The 20,386-nt window shown below is 46.5% G+C and overlaps 1 protein-coding gene across 10 annotated transcripts in view; it reads left to right on the top strand.

The window, feature by feature from the left end:
- The first annotated feature begins 1,486 nt into the window (after nt 1-1,486).
- The window catches only part of ACACB (acetyl-CoA carboxylase beta), a 61,277-nt gene continuing 42,377 nt past the window's right edge, over nt 1,487-20,386 (top strand). For 7 of the 10 annotated variants that reach the window (XR_012648001.1, XR_012648000.1, XR_012648002.1 and 4 more), the window contains exons 1-9: nt 1,487-2,164; nt 11,592-11,724; nt 13,087-13,225; nt 13,708-13,817; nt 14,633-14,714; nt 15,332-15,430; nt 16,974-17,077; nt 19,077-19,187; nt 19,665-19,874. Coding sequence is in view for 7 of the 10 variants with exons in the window: in XM_075012662.1 (XP_074868763.1) it covers nt 1,563-2,164; nt 11,592-11,724; nt 13,087-13,225; nt 13,708-13,817; nt 14,633-14,714; nt 15,332-15,430; nt 16,974-17,077; nt 19,077-19,187; nt 19,665-19,874 (1,590 nt within the window). In the remaining 3 variants the exon portion in view is untranslated. Of the gene's footprint in view, nt 2,165-6,432; nt 6,674-9,618; nt 9,638-11,591; nt 11,725-13,086; nt 13,226-13,707; nt 13,818-14,632; nt 14,715-15,331; nt 15,431-16,973; nt 17,078-19,076; nt 19,188-19,664; nt 19,875-20,386 lie in introns of those variants that run through there. The other 3 variants (XM_075012665.1, XM_075012664.1, XM_075012666.1) reach the window with 3 other exon arrangements.

Genomic DNA, 20,386 nt, shown 5'->3' on the forward strand with positions numbered 1-20,386 from the left:
GTCTCCGCCCCTGGTGTTTCTTCTGAGGATCTTTTTGGCCAAGTGTGAACTGACATTGCAGGGAAAACGGACTTTGTACGAGGTTATGTAGCACTTTAAAGACCAAAGTGCTAAATGACTGCTTTTTTGTTTTGTGAAGATACAGACTAACACAGCTCTTTCTCTGTGACTTTGTACAAGGTTCTGTCAAGCTTAAAAATGCAGAGGGAAACAATTTTTCTGCTAAAGTCTTTCAGTTCTAGTGATCTTGGAGGATACCAGTGACTAGAGGCTGCCCAGGTTTCAGGGAGAAATGTGATTTTATATTTTTCCCAGCCCAGATGGTGGTGTCTCTTTCTAAATGTGGCTGCACCAATGTCCTTGTAGATGGCCTTTCATTATCCCCCAAAATTGTGGGGAAGAGGGTTTTGTCTAAGGACTTAATGTCCAAGTTAAGGAACATCTGCTGCTTCCATAAATCATGTAAGCTTATAATTAGACTCTCGCGTTTCTGGGGGAAAAGCCATGCTGTTGACTTATATTCACCTATTAGACATAACTAGGGATAGCCCAGGGCATAGCACCAGTGAGCTCTTGCCAAGGTTCTGTTCTTACGAAGTAAAAATAGCTTGTGCTGTAACACTGTCGTCAGTTTAACGATTGGCTGTAAATAAATTGAAATGCTGAATGAAGGACCAAGCACAAAAGGTTTGTCCAGAAGTGTGTTGTTGATCAAAAGATAAAATAACTGACTGCTTTGGGCATTGAATGCTCTGTAGGTGTTCGAAATATAACTGAAGAGCTTTTAACCAGCATTTTGCTTCTGTTTGTTTTTCACAGGATCTGGGGGGTGAGGGGCGGGAGCTGGTCTGCAAGATCTGACTGCTGGCAGGTGCCTTTCCTTCTGTTGCTCTAACATGAATGGCTAACAGATAGCTGACACAGACGAGCTAGCTCTACCAGCAAGGGTTTGTGGTTTTAGAGCAAGGGGGATCTGATTCCTATGCTTATTGCTATAATACAGCTCTCACTGCTCTGGGAAGATGCACACTGGTTGCTGTGACATCTGTTGTGCCCACAGAAGTTTTATAGTGTTGTTTGATCTGTGGGGTAACGTGGAAATCTGTGTAGTCTTTATTAAAATAAGTCACTCCCAGTTCACTTGCTGCCTGCTAGTGTTGCTGAACTAGATTTTGACTTACACAGTAAACTCTTTCATATCTGGCAGCCCTGGGACCAGGAGATTGAGGGATGTTCAAATATTCTGGATTATAGAGAGGTATGCCTAGCAATGCGTAACAATAAAGAAAAACAAACACAAATGTATGCAGAGTACTGTATTTACCAACAACAGTAGTACTGTACACTGTAAATTTATACTGCATAGTTGCTGTATATATTTGTATTTACTTTCACTATCCACTACTTATCGAAAATGTAACTAACATTTACTTATGGTTAAAATGCCTGAGAGTTCTGGATGATAGAATGCCAATAAGACCCTTTCTCTTTTTTAGGGTTTCTGAATGGTACTGCTGGCCTTGTTGTTCTGCCTGATTTTGCTGTAGTTTATTTGGACTGAAATGGCAGATTCTCAGCCCACTAACCAGGTAAAGTCAGAGATGGAGATACCCAGTCCAGAGCTTCCAACAGCCTCTGAAAATGAGAAACCTTCAAAAGGATCAACATGCCAATTGCAGGAGAGGGCTGTAACACCTGCCTGCTCCACTGGGCCTGCTCAGACCTCACCAACTTCTCCACAAGTGGCCGTGGATGCCTCTAAGCAAGCAGGAAGTGTGCTTTGGCAACACAGACTTCCAAATACCCCTTTTACCCCTGATGTGTCAGAGCTGGAGCAGGATGTTGCAGCAAGCAGTGTAGCAGGGCTTTTATCTCAAGTTGTATTACCTTCATCAAACCAGCAGATGAAGCTAAAGATGTCCCTCTCCAGAGACAAGCCGGAGCAGTTTATAAAACACAGGCAGGTAGAGCTCAAAAGGCAAGCAATGGCAAAATTTGTCCTGGGCTCGTCTGAAGATAATTCATCTGATGAGGAGCTGATACCTGGATCTTTTAAAGTCACTAGCAGAAGAAGTAGCCTGGCGAGCATTGGTTCTTCCTCCTCTTTTGAGTCCTTTTCGTTAACATCAGTTTCGGAGTCCAGCTCTTCTTCCACAGCCATGAGGTAAAGAGCCCCGATGTTTGTCCTCAGTTCTTTTGCTCAAAGCCATTTATAGATAAGAATGGGGAAATGTAGGAAGTAGGAGTCAGTGTATTAAACTAAAAACAATCTCCCCCTCAAATCCCACCCTCGCTCCTTTTACTGCAAATTGCTGTTTCTTTTCATGAGATTTTGTTTTTAATTGGAAACTTTTTATTGTCCGTTAATGTGATTAGGGTGATGGATTTTGAGTGAACCTCACAAAATCCACACTTTGCTGTTTTGCGCATTTTAGGATTTTTGCCCCCATACACAAAGCAGTCTCTGGCCATGTCTTAGCTGAGGTTTAAAAGCAGAGCATTGCTAAATCTCTAAACTCATGCCCTGTTTCGCAGCAACTCGAGTGTTGTTCTTTGTGGGGGGGCCTCACTCAATATTTTTTAATTGTTGGTGATTCCCAGTAGTTGTCCTGGTTACTAGTGCAGATTACCAAAGCGATGCTGACTTCCACTGCAGTGTTCAATGAGATGTTTGCTGGTGCATTAAATTTATGGCTGAGTGGATGGAGCAGGTGGGGAATTAATAACAGGATATGAAGAGTGTCATCTGCCCATACTTGCTACCTTCACAATAAGCCTTCAGTGTACACATAGCTGGGTTTCAGGTGAGCTTGTTGGAGTTCTTAGTATCCCTGTTTGAATTAGAAACGGGCCTTGCTCAGGCTTGATCTAAAGAGCCCCCTAGCTGTGATCCTGATGCACATGTTGCTTTTCAGACCCATTTGTACCCACCTGGTACAGTATGCTCTTGCTTTGGTTTCAAAATGGATATAAAATAATAAACTCAGTACATCTGTTTGAGGTGGTATACAGTAAGAACTGTGTTCCGTGTCTGTGTAGATAGCTGTCTTTCTCCTCTCTGCATGTGTTGCGTACGTATTGTGCGAGCAGAGGTGCGAGAACAGTTTTGAAAGTGTCTGGTTCATGCTCAGACAGTGCCACCAGTCTGCTCTTGACAATGAACAGCAGTGACGTTTGTCTGAGGACGGGTTAGAGAGTTGCAGCTTGGATGCTGCCACTAGAGAGGTCATCCTAGTTTTTGAAAATGGAAGCTGCTCATGCTGCTAGAACAGCCTTGAATAGTTTCCACCAACTCTGTAAAGTTTTCAGTATGATTTTTAAAAAGTCTGGAATTATATGACGAGAAAAAGCTCTGTTGACTTAAGTAACAACGTGAGAGAAATAACATAAGATGTATTTAAATTTCAAACTGTGATGAGGGACGTGGTTGATAGATCAGCCTGAGTTGCTCTGCCAGCCTTTGTAGTTTCACTGAAAGTGACTATGTACAACATTCTATCAAAGGCACAAAGGAAGATATTGCAAAAATGGATTTTTTCTTCTTTCTTCACCTAATCTCTTTCCAACTGTATGCAAAAGCTATAACAAAAGTTAATTGTCACTGCTTAAAGATATCAGATATAAATGTGCTTTTTTGTAAATTTGGATGCGCCTCTTTAAACACAGTAACTAAAGTTCAAATCAGATCAGTGCTTTTTCTCCCCTGCTTTCTCTTTCATTTTTGTTTTTTTCCCTCATCGTCTTGTGGTTTTTTTTCCTGTTTAAGCATTCCATCTTTTGGTCAGGGGGAGTGCTGCTACTTTGTTGCTACCACTAATCACAACATGGGCCAAATATCTGCTCTCAGTTACCCTTATGCTAGCCTCATGCAGATGCAAATTTGCCCAGGGGTAACTAAAGGCGGAATTGTCACTGATGGAACAATAAAATCATATTTAAGACAAGGGAATGTCATCATGTATGTTACACTTACTTTAGAGTTTCTCTGTATATTTGCTCGGTAACTGCAGTTTTCTTTGTGTGATCTGTGGGCATGATTTTCAGATATCTTAAGCACATACAATGAATGCGTATTCAATGGAAACTGCACATAATATATTGATCGTGTACACAGATGTACCTACTTAGCCAATTGCTCCTTCAGTTTCCTAACTGTTTTTAGATTGGTACACAGTGTTGTGTTCATGAAAGTTTGGCTCCGACTGAGCATTATGGAATGTTAAGCAACTGTTTTCAGTAAATATTCAAAATATATCCACAGTGTACTTTCAGGGGTGGGAGATTTTTACACTCTCTTAGCAGAAACCCTTAGGGAGATTTGGGCAGGATTAATTTCAGGTTTTTTGCCCTCCTAAACCCAGGTGGAAATACAGCCTTCTACTTTGCAACTTAATCATTTTGTTCCCTGTCTTTGGACTACAGCGAAAGTAGTACTTCATTCAGAAACTTCCAGCATTATTTGGCTGTCTCTGTTTTGGGAGGCTGGGGAGAGGCATGTTACCTAGATGCTGTAATGAGTAAAATGAAAGCCACCCATCAATAGCCTTTCTCTGCTTTTTTCCTTTTTAAATGCATATTTCTGAGTGTGTTGAAATGGCTACTGGCTGTTAATAAATCAAGGGTATCCCTTTAAGGAATAGCAATAAGTTGACCTGGGGCTGAGCTAGGCTTGAGGCAAAGGGCTGTTTTCCTTGTATATCGGGTCAGCAGATTGTATAGGCTCGTTAGTTGCTGAATTCTTTCACTTGCTGGCCTTTGGAGGTCAGAGAGATTTTAAAACTCTGAATGATGTGAGCATTCCCAAACCGCTTGTGGGCCTGGAGTAGGAGCCTGTGCCTTAAGTGATCCCAGTATTTGGCTGTTTGGTGAAACCTGGGGCTTGATCTTGTGAGGTGCTGAGTGCTCTCCATTCCTGGTGAATCCAGGAACCCTGGTGCCTTGCTGGGCCAGGTGCTTAGAGAAAGGAGTCATTTGGAATAGGCTTTTAGTTCATTTCTGTATCATGGTGAGGGCCTGAGATCCTAGGCAAGTTACAGTGATTTTGTGTGTCATGACAGGCTGTTTGCCTCACTCTTATCGATGCAGATGGCCTGGCCAAATTTTACCTGCTGGCACCACTGCGTGGGGAAGCTCTCACTATCTTCCTTCAGCAGTGAAGGAACCTCCCCCTTGCCAGTGCTCCTTCATTTGCTAGTGGAAGAACCACACAGCGGCATAAAAATGTTTGTCACAAGCTGCCCATGATGATCTCGGGCAAATTCACTTCCATCTCCCTGTGTCCCTCCCTTTTTAAGGAGACGGATGTAACTTTCAGGCTGGCTTAGGAAGCTGAGTGGACTCACAGCTACGAGCAATGCATTTGTTCCTCTTCTACAGCCTGAAAATCAGGGCATGGGTAGGGATAATGACTTTCTCTGCCCTGTGGATGCTTAATTCATTTAGACCCTGCCCAAAGCGAGCATTTCCATGTGGCTAGGAGCAGACCTGCTGTAAAACAGTGAGTTAGGTGGACCTATCTGTATTCATTTACCAGCAAGGAGACGTTGCTTTTTGTACAAGGGGCTTTGCTGTGTGGGTTTCTCTCATTTCTGGGCCTGGGCATGCTGTGAAGGTGGGATTTGGAGTCAGTCGTGGACTCCTGCCTGGGAGGTGTTTTACTGGGAGTTGGATGCAGAGTTATAGTTGAGGCCCTACTTTGCTTGTTACATCTGGTCTCAGATTGTGTGTGAGTGGTCATGGCCCCCCTGTTCTGGGGTGAGCTACTTCTGTGTAGCCTATAACAAAGCTGCAGCGTAAAACAAAATGAAAACCAGCTTTCAAATCCCTTTTCAAACCTACTTCTGCCCAGAGGCCTGGAAAAAGTTAACCAGCATTTCATGACTAACCTGGGCAGAGGTCTTCATTTGGTATGTACATTAGCTAAAATGTAAAAAATGACTAACATCATGGGCTCGAGTCTCATTCTCCCCTGCCCTTTGCTTGTTGTCCTTTGTCTTGGTCTGTAAGCTCTTCAGGGCAGAGATCATAGCTAGCTCTGCTGATGCATCCCTGTGCACGTTGGGAGCAGGCATTCTGCTGCAAGTGTCTGTCACTTGAAACACCATCAGAGAATGCACATGTTCAGACTCCACGTCCAGGTGAGGTCCCTGGCTTTGCACATGCACTGCGTGGTACTAAGAGTTTGGGTTCTACCCCCTACTCCCACCCCTTCTTCCCTATTTTGATTTTGCAAAACAAAACCTTGACCTCTGTAGGTATCTGATGAAGGGGAAACTGCTTTAAGTTACTGTTGCTTTAAGAGAGAAGTGAGTGGAGGCCGCCCAAGGTCATTTGAGTAAAGTTTCTAATTTGTGCCACAAGGTGCTGCTGTAGAGTTCACTGTTTATGTTTCTAATCTAGCGGTCAGGGGAGGGGGAAGAAATGGAGGCAAGGAAGAAGTACAGAGAAATGGAGGAAGAAGAGGAAGCACTGGGGCTGGACTCCACAATGGGACCCTAACCATGTATTGAATTCCAGAATGGAGGAAGAGGATGTGTCCAGCCTCAGATGGTTCCAGTGTCTGAGAAGGTTGGCACCGGGGACAAAAGAAATATTCTGCCTTGGTTTCTTGAAAAGGGGACCAGCTCAAACTTTCTTAACAGCTGGAACTCTTCTCCGCTTAGACAAACAACAGGTAGCTAGCCACTCCTTTCTGATGTGCTTCAATAGTTTTCTAGTTCTGAGCATGAATTCTTGTACTTGCTGAGATGTGAGGAGGAAATCACGCCTTGGAAGTTAGCGGTAGAGAGACATTGTTCCCTAAACATTGCCTCCTGCATGCTGCTTTGGCTGTTTCTGTTTTCTCTTTGAAATGTGAAAGTTATGAATGTTGGTCCTGTGATTTGACTGTGTAGAGCAATCCATGTGTTTTGGGAACGTTAAGGAAGCAGCTTTTCATGTGCAACTTTTTCTTCTGAGAGTGGCAGAGAGTTACATGTTTTTCCTGCCCCTTTAAAAATATTTTTGCGGTATGTATATATTTTATTTATTCATACTTCTGCATTTCTGAGTGAAGTTGTCAAACTGAAAATATCTGAAAAACAAACCCAACTTCTGTGCATTGCCCCTACATTTATTAAAGCTAAAATCTTGTAAAACCAAACTTCTTAATAGTTTTTTTTCTTTGAATTTCTGGCATCTGGGACAATGTGAAATGAATTGGTCTGTTTCTTTTAGCTGCTCGCTTTCATCATGTTGTCCTGCTCTAGCAGAGTACTGCATCATTTGGGTCCCCAGCCCAGGCAGGTAGAGGTAGATGTTGAAACGCTTCTTGCTGCAATATAAAATAATGTTTTGGAGGATTGGGAGAGGAAAGGGATTTCTGTGCAAGTTAGCTTTTGTGTTGTCAGAGTTAGGAACATGTACATAACTTTATTGCTAATCTCATTATTTGGTGCTTTTCTTAAAGCCCCTCTTCCTGGAATCATTTTCTTATGTGAAAATCTCTGCTTTTATTGGGGAAGGGATGAGGAGAAGGATTTTAGGTGTTTTTCATTTGGTTGAAAGTCTTTTAACTTTAATCAACTGTTTTGATATAAAGTATCGATCCAGCTTTATTCTCCTTTGTAATGTGGGAGGAACTTTCCCATGGTTTAAGGAGCACATGGAAATGTCAAGAGTTCTTAGAAGCAGCAACAGAGAAATGTTGTGATTTAGTGCATCTTGTGTAGGAAGTAATTAATGATGTAAAGCATTCAACTTAATTTTCATTGTTGAGAACTGGATCCCTACCACGCTGCATGAGTGAACCTGTTTCAGTGGTCATGGTGTTCTTATCGCATTATAACAGGATACAGCATGCGATTTACAGCGTTACCACTCAGAAGTCCCTCAGTGCAGAACGGCGCACACAATTGGGTGCCTCAATTTAGATAACCAAATTTATGAAGTGGGCTTCTCATATCGCAGCTGTAATGAGATATTTAAAATAGGCATAAAGATTCTTTTGTATTATTTCTTGTTTATTACAGTTCTTACTTACTTTTCTTCGTATAGTATTCATAACAATGAAGTCCAGGCATGTGTACCACACACACGTTTACCAGTGACTTACTGTTTTAGATGCTCATGTATGCAGGGGTGAGGGCTGCTGACCACAGAAAAATCGGTTGGGAGCCCACGCTAAAGTGAGAAGCAAAAAGAAAAACCAGCCTGCACTGATGTGACTCTCGACTGAGACAGTTCACTCCCCTTGAGCTCCAGCCCAAGGGTGGGAGGGGGACTGAGGGTCTGGGTGGGAGGTGGAGTGCGGGCCTGGGCTGGCAAGAGAGTTACATGATGTGGGGGAGAGGCGCTTACCATACGCCGTTGCCTGGGGGGCACGGATGGCTCCACGTCCCCCCACCACTCCCCTCTGTCCCCAGCGTCTGGAGTCTGACCAAAGGGAAGAGCGGGGCAAAGCTTTCAGGCCCGTGCTTCCTTGTCCAGTGCAGACAGCCACTTCCTCCCTCCAGCAAGCTCTGCAGGCTGGATCTGGTGCTGGTTTGCCTTTACCCAGCCCACAAGGCCTGGGGTTCACCCTTCCCTGGCAGCAGGGGGACAGCACTCATGCCACAGCCTCACGGGGTGGGGCCCTGGAACTAGAATACCAGCACGGGCTTCCCACTGCAGGAGGCTGAGCCCAAAGCCTTGTGGGCTGGTTGCAGGCAAGCTGCAGTTCAGATCTGGCCTGCAAGCTGTACGTACGCCACCCCAACATATAGCAGGTTTTAAGGCTGCTATTTAGTCTGTCTGAATTTCCTAGTGTAAAAGCTTTGCTGTGATTTTTATTTTTCTCTTATGTGTTTTTAGTATTTGAGATGTTACGTCTGTGCATTTTCTCTGCATGGTGGTTGCTGGAATACTAGATAGAGGTTCAGAATATTTAGATCTGGTTGAATCACAAAGAAGAAAATTGTGAAAAATGTTTTTGGAAGCGTTCTGTTAAAACTTGCTGTCTGAGCTGTTTACCAGGAACGATTTTGACCAGCTCTAGATGCAGCGAAGAAGGAACTCTTCTCTGGATGACTTGCATGCGTGTTCCTGCCTCGCCTGGGTGTCAGGCTTGTTTGCATAAATTAAGGGCTGCCCAGAGAATTTCTGGTCCGCTGGTGCTGTGTGGCGGTGGGGGGGAGGGCGTGAACGGGGGTGGGGGGTGTTCAGGCCTGCAGAAGGGGTAGGCTGGGTGGGGAGGCTAGCCTCCCGCAGTCAGCACTTGAGTGCTTGCTGCCCATCCTGCACTGTCTGGGGCTCTGGCAAGCAGTTTAAAGGGCCCCTGCTTCTGGGCCCTTTTAAATGGCCAGGCACTGAGGCGGCTTGCCCCTTCCCATCCCCCACAACTCCCCTACCCTCATTTGGCAACCCTGCATGAGTTGCCCTGCTCAAGAAGCACTGAGGTCCAGCAGCCAGGAAATTGACCTGCCTTCTATTCCTCACTCTCCTGCTGGACTAAGTCACTTGCCTGATTTGTTTCCTCTCTCACCCTTTCTCCATTTACAGTGTAAACTCTTTGTGTGCAGAGCCAGTGTCTTATACAATGGGCTCGGTTCTCCATTGTGACCTTCGGGGTGCTGTAGTACCCTCGCTGAGGTCACATCTCCTTTCCAGGCAGAGCATCACAGTAAGTATCTAAAGTAAATAAAAGCAATAAATAAATAAAGGCCATGCCCACAGCTGAACAGATTGGCAAGCAACATTGTAGATAAGCGAAGCTCCAACTGCAGCCATACTATGCCTGGAAAGGTTCAGTATCTCTTGTTTGCATCTGTGCTGCCCTGTGCTTTACTGCTCCTGACCAAGGCAGCTTGGTTCCAAATTATTGCAGGGTATTTATTCCAGAGGCCAGGGTGGCCCACTTCAGTTATGAGGTGGAGCGGTCTGAGAATGAATCTCAATTCTGTGTATTGGGTTGGGGTGTGCTGAGGTCTGCACCCAGCCTGGCTACGGGAGGGCCTGGATGAATCCTCCTCTTGAAGTCTTTCCAGCTCATTGAATGATTGTAGCGTACAGTATTGATCATAAAAGCTGAAGCAGTTGAGGCTGCTAGTTTTCCTTTCTTTCTTTGGAGATCCGGCTGTTGGTCTCTAATCCAGACCTAATTCTACCTCCCCGCCACCCTTAACTGACACCTCAAATTGTGCTTGTTACGGGAGAGGTCAGTGTTCTCAAACCTGTGTAACTTGGGCTCCTGCCTAATTAATTGGTGTGAAAGATCAGGCCCCTGCCCAGAAAGAGCCAAATTCCTAATCTCTCCAGCTGCACAGAGCACCTAGAATCTGTCTGCAGGGGAGCACCATGGACGTTCAGAGAGCAGGGTGGGGAGTGAAGCTGGCTGATCTGTGGAAAAGGAAACTGCCAGCCATGCCATACTCTGGCTCGCCTCTCAGTGCCTCCCCATGCCCATAGAGGAGGGGAACCCTTACAGAGGTGTTTTCCCCAGTCTCTGTGTGGGTTGCCTGTAAACTGACTTCCTTCCACCTGTCTGTGCAGGTTAATTGTAGGGTTCCACTTGCAGTCAGCTCCTGCGGAGGTGAAGCACAGAGAATGTGAGATAATGGTGTGGCGTTTGCCTCCAAAGGCTTGACCTGTAAAACCAATCATTGCCTCTGTCTTGAAACTATAGAAGCCTCAACTACCAGTGCCTGCCTCGGATGGAGGGCAGGGACAGCGGGAGGTGGACACGTGATGGGATTGGTGGTTTGGCAATGTTCTCTGTGACTGTGCTGATTGACCTTCATGAAGCCTCTGAAGTTTGGCAGGAGACTTCACTCTTGCTGTCAAGTGTTGAGTGGACTACATTTTGTCACCACTGGGTTCTTCCTGTTTCTCTTGCTTATAAGTAGAGTGTTGGCATGTTACCAGGGTCATGGGATCCATGAATCTTTGTCAGGTAGAGAACCAGACTAGCATTTGTTATTCTGATGGTAGCTACAAGAACACACTCAACCCTGTCCATCAACGGTCCTGTAATTCCCCAGTGACTTGGGTGTGTCTGTTGTCTGAAATGCAAACACAGGAATGGTTTTCAGTCTGTCTGAAGGCATCTGTGTAGAGATAGAACATCTTTCCTAGCAGCCCAATTGGCTTTATCAGCGATTTTTAAATCAGTGACACATAGCCATGTTCTTGGGCACTTGGTGTCATTAAAGATTTCCTGTCACTTTGCATAAGAGGAGGGGATTCAGCTTACCTAAGCAATTTGCTTACCTAAGTGTATAGCTTCCATTTTTTTGAGTTGAATACAGTTTCTCCTTCCCTGTATATGTAATGTTCAGTATGCTTTAAAGCAGCGGCCTCTGTGTTTTGTCTCAAGTGTCTGCTATCCTTTGTATCCTGTATTTATGTTTATTGTGTTGAGACTGTTTGTTGAGGGAGCAAAATATTCCTGCAGTGGTTAGCTTTTCATTTTAGTAAGTTTTAGCCTGTTGCATGGTTTGCCAAATTAATTCCTTCTCCGAGTCCCAAGCTTGCCATCAATCTGACTTTGCCATTCTGAACTGCTAGTGTATCTAGACAGCTGTCTTGCTGTGATGATTTAATTGTTAAAAGCAGTGTTTTTTTTGTATGTGATTCAGGCCGACCATGTCACAGCCACACCTCATCAAGAGAGGCCGAGAGCAGAAGAAGCTGGACCTGCACAGAGACTTCACTGTTGCCTCACCGGCTGAGTTTGTGACTCGTTTTGGGGGAAACCGCGTTATCGAGAAGGTACTTTGCCCTTTGCCAAGCCTCACACGTGCCCATGGGAACATCAGGCTTCCTAGTTCTCTTTGCAGTTGGGATGCTGGTTTCTTGAACAGCTCTTATATTCTATAGGCTCCAGGCATGGAAGTTCCTAGGACATTAACATAGGCAAGTTGTGTCAAAGTATCATTAAGTAGCCTGATGAACTTCACAAATACAAAACTCTTTGGAATGCCTTAGAGGTGTCTACAATATGCCGTTTTTGCTTCCCTTTCCCTAGGTACACGTGTGCAAACCCAGTACTTCTTCCTATGTCTCCTTGCCCCTGCTGTTTCGCTAGAAGGTTTCTTCCTTTTTTCCTTTGTTTGTAAATCACAGTTCTTGACTTCCTATGTTGCCTGTACCACCTGTCTAGAAGTTGTTGCCTGAAGCCAGTCAGTGCTTTGCTCTTAGCCTTCAGAAATGGGCTTCTGTGGAGCTTTGTGAGATATTTTATTCTTTCCCGTGCCCTGGACTGGACAGTGTGCTTTGTTGTGCTTGAATTGGTCAGGTTGTTCTAAGTAAAAATTATATCTCACTGTCCCAAAAGGAAAGCTTTTTGGCTACGACTTGACATCATGAAAATTGTCACCCATGTTCTAGCTCTGTGCAGCCATGTTTGTTAGAAATGCTCCTGAGCTAGTTTAGTTTATTGGGAACAGACATTGCAATTAATGGTCAATGAGTGACTGAAGGTCCCTTTATGTTTCAGAGAGTATGTGAACTGAATTGCAGATGTTGGGCCAGATTCTAATCTCCATTGTGGCTGGAATAAATCAAGAATGACCACTTTGACATCAATGGAGTAACTGAGAGCAGAATTTGACCTTGCATTTCAGGTTTCTCTCATTTGAGCAGAAATGGTACTAGCCTCATGCTTCCTTCATTGGAGACTTTCTGCAAAAAATCAGTTCTTGGAAAGATGCTATTGTGAGCTGCCTAGGCTTCTATAAAGTGTCTGTTCCTGTATTTTGCTGTTTGCAGTCTGCCAACCCTATGAGTGAGGAACTCCCCTGTTAATAACATTATTGTGTAATAACCAACATACATGTTACTCCATTACGCCTTCAAGTGATCTAAAGTCTGCAATTTTGGTGTCTTGGAAGATACTTGAATAAAGTACTAGCCTTTTTATAGTTCCCGTATCTGAGCATTAGGGTCAGATCTGACAAGGTGCTGTGCACCCTTATTGCAGTTTTCAGGGGAAATGAAATGTGTCTCTGCCTGTAGCAGGTTTAAGTCCAGTCTGACCCAAACAGTTGCCTCTGATCCTTGTGTTTTGCTAACAGGGATTAAGATGGACCTTTTGATCTGACACAACATGGCTCTTCTCATTTGTCTTTTCAGGTTCTGATTGCTAATAATGGAATTGCTGCTGTGAAGTGCATGCGCTCCATCCGCAGGTGGGCCTATGAAATGTTCAGAAATGAGCGAGCAATTCGATTTGTTGTCATGGTTACGCCTGAAGATCTTAAAGCAAATGCAGGTAAATGCTAGAGAGAGATCCACAAAATCTAACCGATACTTCACAATTGTGTCACTCCGTTCCTTGCGATACCTATCACAGACGTCTCCTGGTAGGGTCCAGCATTACAGCCTCTTTGTCCTCTCCTCAGCACTCATTTGGGAAGTTATCTATTGTAGTGAGACCATTCTGCACAAGTACCTATAGTCACGAGCCAGGACATCTCCCAGTGGTGTCAGTGAGAGAGTTTCTCCTTTGCCTAGATTATTGGATCAGACCCACTAATAGATTTAGTCTCTGTTCCCACACCCCTTCCTCTGGTCTCCCTAGGAGTCTAGCATTGTGGTTGCTTTGCAATCTATAGCGATGCCTGCAGCTTGTCAGGGCTGCAGTTCTGGTGGAACTGAGGTTGACAACTCAGAAGCAGTAAGTTTGCTGTGCGTCTGAGCCCCCTGACCAGCCGGCTGCTCTGTAACCTACCATGAGTGGGCTCTTTCTTCCAGAGTACATCAAAATGGCTGACCACTATGTGCCCGTGCCCGGAGGAGCCAACAACAACAACTATGCAAACGTAGAGCTGATCGTGGATATTTCCAAAAGGGTTCCAGTGCAGGTACAAACAGCGCACAGGGATTTTGTCTTCGTGGACTAGGGACAGTCGCTCAGAAGTTATGAAACTGAAGCTCAGGAATTATCCTGAGCATATCCGATAGTCTGGAAACAGGGCCTGTCATGAGTCAGATAATTCCGAGGGGACAGCTGGGGATGTGAGGGCCTGCCAGTGCCTGTGCACATTGACAGAAAGATTCCTGTTGGCTTCAGTGGGCAGGGAGAGAATGGAATGTGTCTTCAGAGCTGGGACTCCGGCTCCTGACTGTGGGATAATTATGTGCAATGTCCTGAGTTATGGCAATGGAGGCTTATCTCATGGCTAAACTACAAACAGAAATGGATCTGGAGCTATCCTGTTCTCTGTCTGTCACATACAACCTTCAAAGTCTGGAGGAGACCTGTAGCTTACAGGGTGCCCTCAGAACTCCTATGTCAGCTGTGTGGTTTGAGGGGGAAGGTGCCACCAGGCTGAGTGGCCCTCTTAGCATAGCAAGGCTCCGTCCTTTGAGGAACTGAGAATAAAATCACCCACAGATCATGACCATCATTACATGAGTGAGTGGGAGGGGTGACCCTCATGTAAACAGCTCTATGATCACTTAAGCCTTTAGAAGGCTAACTAATAGCGTGGGTTTTCCTTGGAGGGGGGAAGATGGAGTGTAGAGAGAGGCCGAAGCTGTCATTAGAACTTGGAAGTTGCCGTTGACCTGAGCCTGCCTCCATTAGAGGGCAGTGCAGGATGCTGTGACTGAAAGGCAGGTAGATGCCTGTGCAAATAGCAGTCTCCTCACAGATACTGGCTTTCTTTTCTCACAGGCTGTGTGGGCTGGCTGGGGCCATGCTTCCGAAAACCCCAAGCTTCCAGAGCTGCTGCAGAAACATGGGGTGGCCTTTCTAGGTAAGGTTTTTGTTTGTTTTTTTCCTACAGTGCAGTTCTCTGCTCAAACAAGGGGTGGGCAATAGGTCGGCTGCAGTTCCCGACCAATGGGAACTGCAGGAAGTGTTGTGGACCAGGGCACCACTCCCCACAGCTCCCATTGGCTAAGAACTGCCATCCACAGCCAATAGGAGCTGCAAGAGCTTGTACCTGCAAAGGCGCAGGTGAATACTGTGGCAGTGGCCCACCAGGGGTTAACGGTGGCAAACTGGCTCCCACCTGTGGGCTGGTATTTGCCAACCACTGGCTTAAACCAACAGAACCCATCACTGCCTAAAGGAGTTACATAAACTACGTTGGTGTGCTTGGCTTCTGGCAGGCACTACTATTTCTTGGTTTGGTGTAGTGTGTGGGGCCAATATGCACGAGTCTTCTAGTGCAGGGGTTGTCGCGCCTAGATTCATAGAGACTCCCTGATAACTTTTCTAGGAACATGTGCTCTTGCTCAGTTGTGTTTAATGCCGGTGGAGGGTAGGTGAGATACTGAGGTCTTTGTCCCTTCTTTGAAAAGGGATCCACTGCTCCAGTGAGTTTGAGGCACTGATCTCCTCATGTTTGTGTTTCCTGCTGGCTTTAAGGTCCTCCCAGCGAAGCCATGTGGGCTTTGGGAGACAAAGTGGCTTCTACCATTGTAGCCCAGACTGTCCAGATCCCCACGTTGCCATGGAGTGGAAGCGGTAAGAGTGTCTTCTGCGCAAGATATGCTTTGTCCGGTCTTAGCTGGACTCAGATTTATCTGGGCATTTCCGGTCTCACTTCATACCTGTCAAACTCATAACAAATGGGACAGACTGGAGATCTGCTGAGCTGGAGCAGTTAGACCTTGGTGGGCTGTTGCCCCTTCTTTACCCAAGTGCACTAAGTGCTCATTTTTTGCCTGCCAGGAACTTCCAGTTCACCATTTAATCATTGACTCCAGTTGCTGTATACAGCCAGAGTTTTGTAACTCCTTGCTGCTTCTCTCTCTCTCTCGATGCTTCTCTTTTTTTCCTTGGGCCTCTGTTGTTGCTTTTACCCTTATCAGTAATTTTCCATCCAGTTTTATTTTTTCCCCAGACTCCCCCATTGACCACCGTGATAGCCATTCTCCCGACTGTATTGACCTTCACTGTTTTCTCCCTCCCCTACTCTGTCTGTCATTCCCCTCTGTTTCTGTTTGCCCTTTGGCTGCGCTTTCTCTTTCTAGGGCTGGGTGCTTGAGCGGTTCATGGACTTTTTCCTAGTGCAGGCAAGCAGGCAGCAGAGAGAATTTGTAGGTGGTTTAGCCCACACATCAGCAACACTGAGCTCTCTGCTTGTTTCTTCTCTGGCTAAGGGCTGCCCTCTCTGCTTTGGGTAATATGACTGGACCCTGCTAAGCCCAGCCTGGCCGCTTGCCAAACAAACTGTGCTTCCCCATTTGATTCATAGTGGAAATATGACTGTAGCACAGGGGCCAGCAACCTTTCGGAAGTAGAGAGCCTAAATTTGACCTTTTGACCTCTATGCATGGTTCAAGTGTCAGTGATAGATTTTAAAGTCACTGATAATCCGACTTGGTTAATAGATGAATGAATCATAGAATCACAGAAGAGTAGGACTGGAAGGGACCTCGAGAGGCCATCGAGTCCAGCCCCCTGCCCTCATAGCAGGACCAAGCACTTTCTAGACCATCACTGAAAGCCATCTATCTAACCTCTTCTTAAATATCTCCAGTGATGGAGATTCTACCACCTCCCTTGGCAATTCGTTCCAGTGTTTGATCATCCTGACGGTTAGGAACTTTTTCCTAATGTCCAGCCTGAACCTCCCCTGCTGCAATTTAAGTCCATTGCCTCTTGCTCTATCCTCAGAGGCAACGAAGAACAAGTTCCCTCCCTCTGCCTTATGAAGATGCAGAGCTTTCCCATTTAGGTGGTGGTTGGTAGCATTAGCTGGTCTTTTGTTAATCTACAGGCAGCATGGCTTTGAGCAAGGTCCTGAGTGCATAAGGGAGCTTGTATTTGCATGAAAATTGGCATGTGTGCCACTCTTAGCATCCTTGCTGGCTGGGGGTGGGGGTGGTTGCTGACCCTTGCTGTAGTAGTTCCTATGCCTTGTCTGTTAGTGAGGAAGCTTCAGTAACTTGCCAGCCACATTCCCTGGCCTTGGAGACCCAGGGAAAGAGTTAGCGAGATCCCCCTTAGCCAGGTGCCTGTTTGCTGCATAAAGGCATTCTGACGTCCGTGTTTCATTCTGCAGGTCTTGTGGCAGAATGGACAGATTGTGAGCAGCGGAGAACAATCAGTGTTTCCCTAGAGACTTATGCACGAGGCTGTGTAAAAGATGTGGATGAAGGCCTGGAGGTAAAGGTCCCAGCCTGAGAGTGGCTCAGTTCATTTTTGCTGAAATTGTAAATGGCTGCTCATCATGCAGTGGGTGGGTTTTCATTGGCGTCCCACAGATCACTCCTCGGCCCGTCTGATAGTTAATGTCTTTATCTATGATGCGGAAGCAAACAGAATGATTCCAGCTAATGCTTGCAGCTGACCCACAATTTGGATAGTGTTAAGTAATTAAGAGGGTAAATTTCTGATTCAGAGCAATCTGGTGGCTTGGGAAACTGGGAGCAGGCAAACAGTGTGCATTTTTATATGGCTACTGTAAAAGTGTACATCTGGGAGCAAAGGATGTAGGCCTTCCTTACTCTGTCCTGGGAAGCAACGACTCTGAACAAGATTTGGGGGAGGGAAGGATAATCAGCTGAACAAGAGCTCCCGGCATGACTCTGGGCACAAGCTCTGTAGTCCTCCTCAAGGTTACTTGACCTCTGTATTTATTACTGGTGCGACTGCTGCAGGGGCACAGTGTCCAGTTCTGGTGTCCACACTCAAAAAGAAGGTTTCTATTTTGGAGATGGCTCAGGGGAGAGCCACCAGACTCCTCAAAGGATTAGTGATAGACTCAAATAACTCAATCTGTTCAGCTTAATAAAGAAAGGGCCGGGGTGACTTGATCACAGGCAATAATAGTGACATGCCAAGCATACATTTAATAATGGGCTCTTCGGTCTGGCAGAGAAAGCTCTAACATGGGCCAGTGTCTGGAAGCTGAAATGAGACAAATTCAGACCAGAAATCAGGGAGAAATCTTTGGTGGTGAGAAAACTGACCATGGGAATGATTTACCCAGGGCCAGGGGGGTTGTCTGTTGCTGACAATTTGTACATCAAGATGAGCTGTTTTTCTACAAGCACCGTCCTTGGAGTTCTTTTGAGGGAATTTTGTGATCTCTGTTTTACAGTAGGTCAGACTAGCTCGGAGGTGGGGAACCTATTTGGCCTGAGAGCCACATCTAGGTAGGAAAATTGTGTGGTGGGCCATGAATGTAAGGCTGGGGTAGGTGTTGGGGTGTGAGGTACAGGCTCTGTCCTGGCACCAATTACCTTGTGTGGCTTGTGGGGGGGCCCTAAGGCAGGCTTCCTCCTAGTCCTGGTCGTGTGCTGCTCCTGGAAGTGGCCAGCATGTCTGGCAGCAGCTCGTGAGAATGGAAGTGGGCAGATGATTCAGTCCACTGCCATCACCTGCAGGCACTGCCCCCGCAGCTTGCATTGGCCACATTCCCGGCCAATGGGAGCTGCAGGGATGGTGTCTGCAGGTGAGGGAAGCACATGGAGCCCTCACCCCATCATGGTTTACAGGGACATGCCAGCTCCTTCCAGGAGCAGCGAGGGGGGAATCTGTCTTACCCTACTGCGCCACTGAAGTGGTAATACTAAAGGCCAGATGAAAAGCCCTGACAGGCAGGCTGTGGTGTGCAGGCCATAGGGTGCCCACCTTTGGATCAGATGACCACAATGGTCCCTTTGCCCTTGGAATCTATTCATTATTTGGAGTCCTAATAGAAAGGGGCCATCAGCACATGTCACAGAAACCACAATAAATTTCAGCAGTGACTTACCCTTCCCTATCAGCCAGCAGGCTAAGGCTCCCACTGGACCCCTCTCCCCCATGCAGAGCCAAGTTCTCACCACTCCACAGCTTCTGCACCAGCCTGCGCAAAATAGCGGTACCCTGACATCCAGCACACCAGGGCTGGTTTGGATCAGTGCTGATGGCAGCTCGTTCCAGAGCTGAGGGCCTCTCCTAGCCGCTGATCTGCCACCCGCGCCCTCTGTGTTTAAATAGAGAGATTTGATGAGTTCACCTGCCACCGTTGTGTTTGTGCTGGACAAACTGAATCCCAGGGTGAGGGGGCCCAACTCCCTGGGCTGATTTGAGCTGCACCCACTTGCTTCAGTGCTGCATTCGCCCCAGAAACATCTACACCTTTCTCTTCCATGTCCTGGCCCTTTCCTTCCTGCAGGCGGCTGAGAGGATTGGCTACCCTGTGATGATAAAGGCTTCCGAGGGTGGTGGTGGCAAAGGAATCCGGAAGGTGGAGACTGCTGAGGAATTCACTGGCTGCTTCAGACAAGTGAGAGGCGGGGAGGGGAGAGGGAGTTCCTACTCCAAGTCCTGCCTTTTTAACTTGCCCCTTAGACAATAAGGAGCACCTCTCTTCTTCATTTTCCCCCAGGAGCTCTGAGAAGGGCCTTCCTCCACCCCTCAAATCTGGCTTTTTTAACTGTTTGTCCTTGAAAAGTGTATTAAACAGAAGAGCGTCCGTTCCCCCAGCTGATTCTACTGGCACATTTTAGGGACAGGGCTGCTATCAGTTCAAACGCTGATTACGTGTTTTAAAAAATGTAAAAAGTGCAGCATGTACAGGAGTCAGGAACATGGCTGATATTTGTAGTGATGCTGAGGCCTGGTGCCAGCCCTTGCCCAGTGGCGCATTTCCCGCCCCCAGAGGGTGGGTTGACCCATGTCATCAACATTGGGGAATACACAGGCCTGGATTCACCACATGTGACTGCATTTCTCACACTCCTCTTCTCTCCTCCCCTCCCAGGTGCAGAGCGAGTCCCCAGGGTCCCCCATCTTTGTGATGAAATTGGCCCAGCACGCCCGGCACCTGGAGGTGCAGGTCCTTGCTGATGAGTATGGGAACGCAGTTTCGTTGTTTGGCCGCGACTGCTCCATACAGCGCAGGCATCAGAAAATAATTGAAGAGGCACCCGTGACAATAGCTGCTCCCTCTGTGTTTGATTTTATGGAGCAGGTAGGTGTTGTGCATCTTCTCTGTGGGCTAGGCAGAGGTGGTGCTGGCAGAGAAAGGGGATGTGACAGAAGAGGAGCATTTTATGTATTACGGTAGTGCCTAGAAAGGCTGAGCAAGGGATCTGGGTCCCATTGTGCTGGGCACTGTGTAGACAAATAAAGCACGTTGCCAGCCCCAGAGAGCTTATGCTGTGGGTGTAAATGGAACCCCCCACCATTTCCCACTCCCAGGATGAAATGCTCCAATGGTTGTGTGCGGTCCTTGCTTTTCAGCCAAATGCTTAAAGGCACAAACCCAAGAGGCTGTTTCAGGAGACCCCTGTTGGTGGGCTTCACTAGGCATTTTAGGTCCTGGAGAGAGCAAATGTATCTGCTTCCCCTACGGTTGTTTTGATCATTTTTGCACACAGAGGTGATGGGTTGGGGGCACATGGGGCTGTGTGCTCCTCCCCAATTTTTTGGTTGTTTCTTGTGACCCAAACAGGCTGGCTGACCCATTGAGGTGGAAGTGGC

This window comes from Carettochelys insculpta, chromosome 18 (assembly GCF_033958435.1).
Source record: "Carettochelys insculpta isolate YL-2023 chromosome 18, ASM3395843v1, whole genome shotgun sequence".
Classification (NCBI taxonomy): Eukaryota; Metazoa; Chordata; order Testudines; family Carettochelyidae; genus Carettochelys; species Carettochelys insculpta.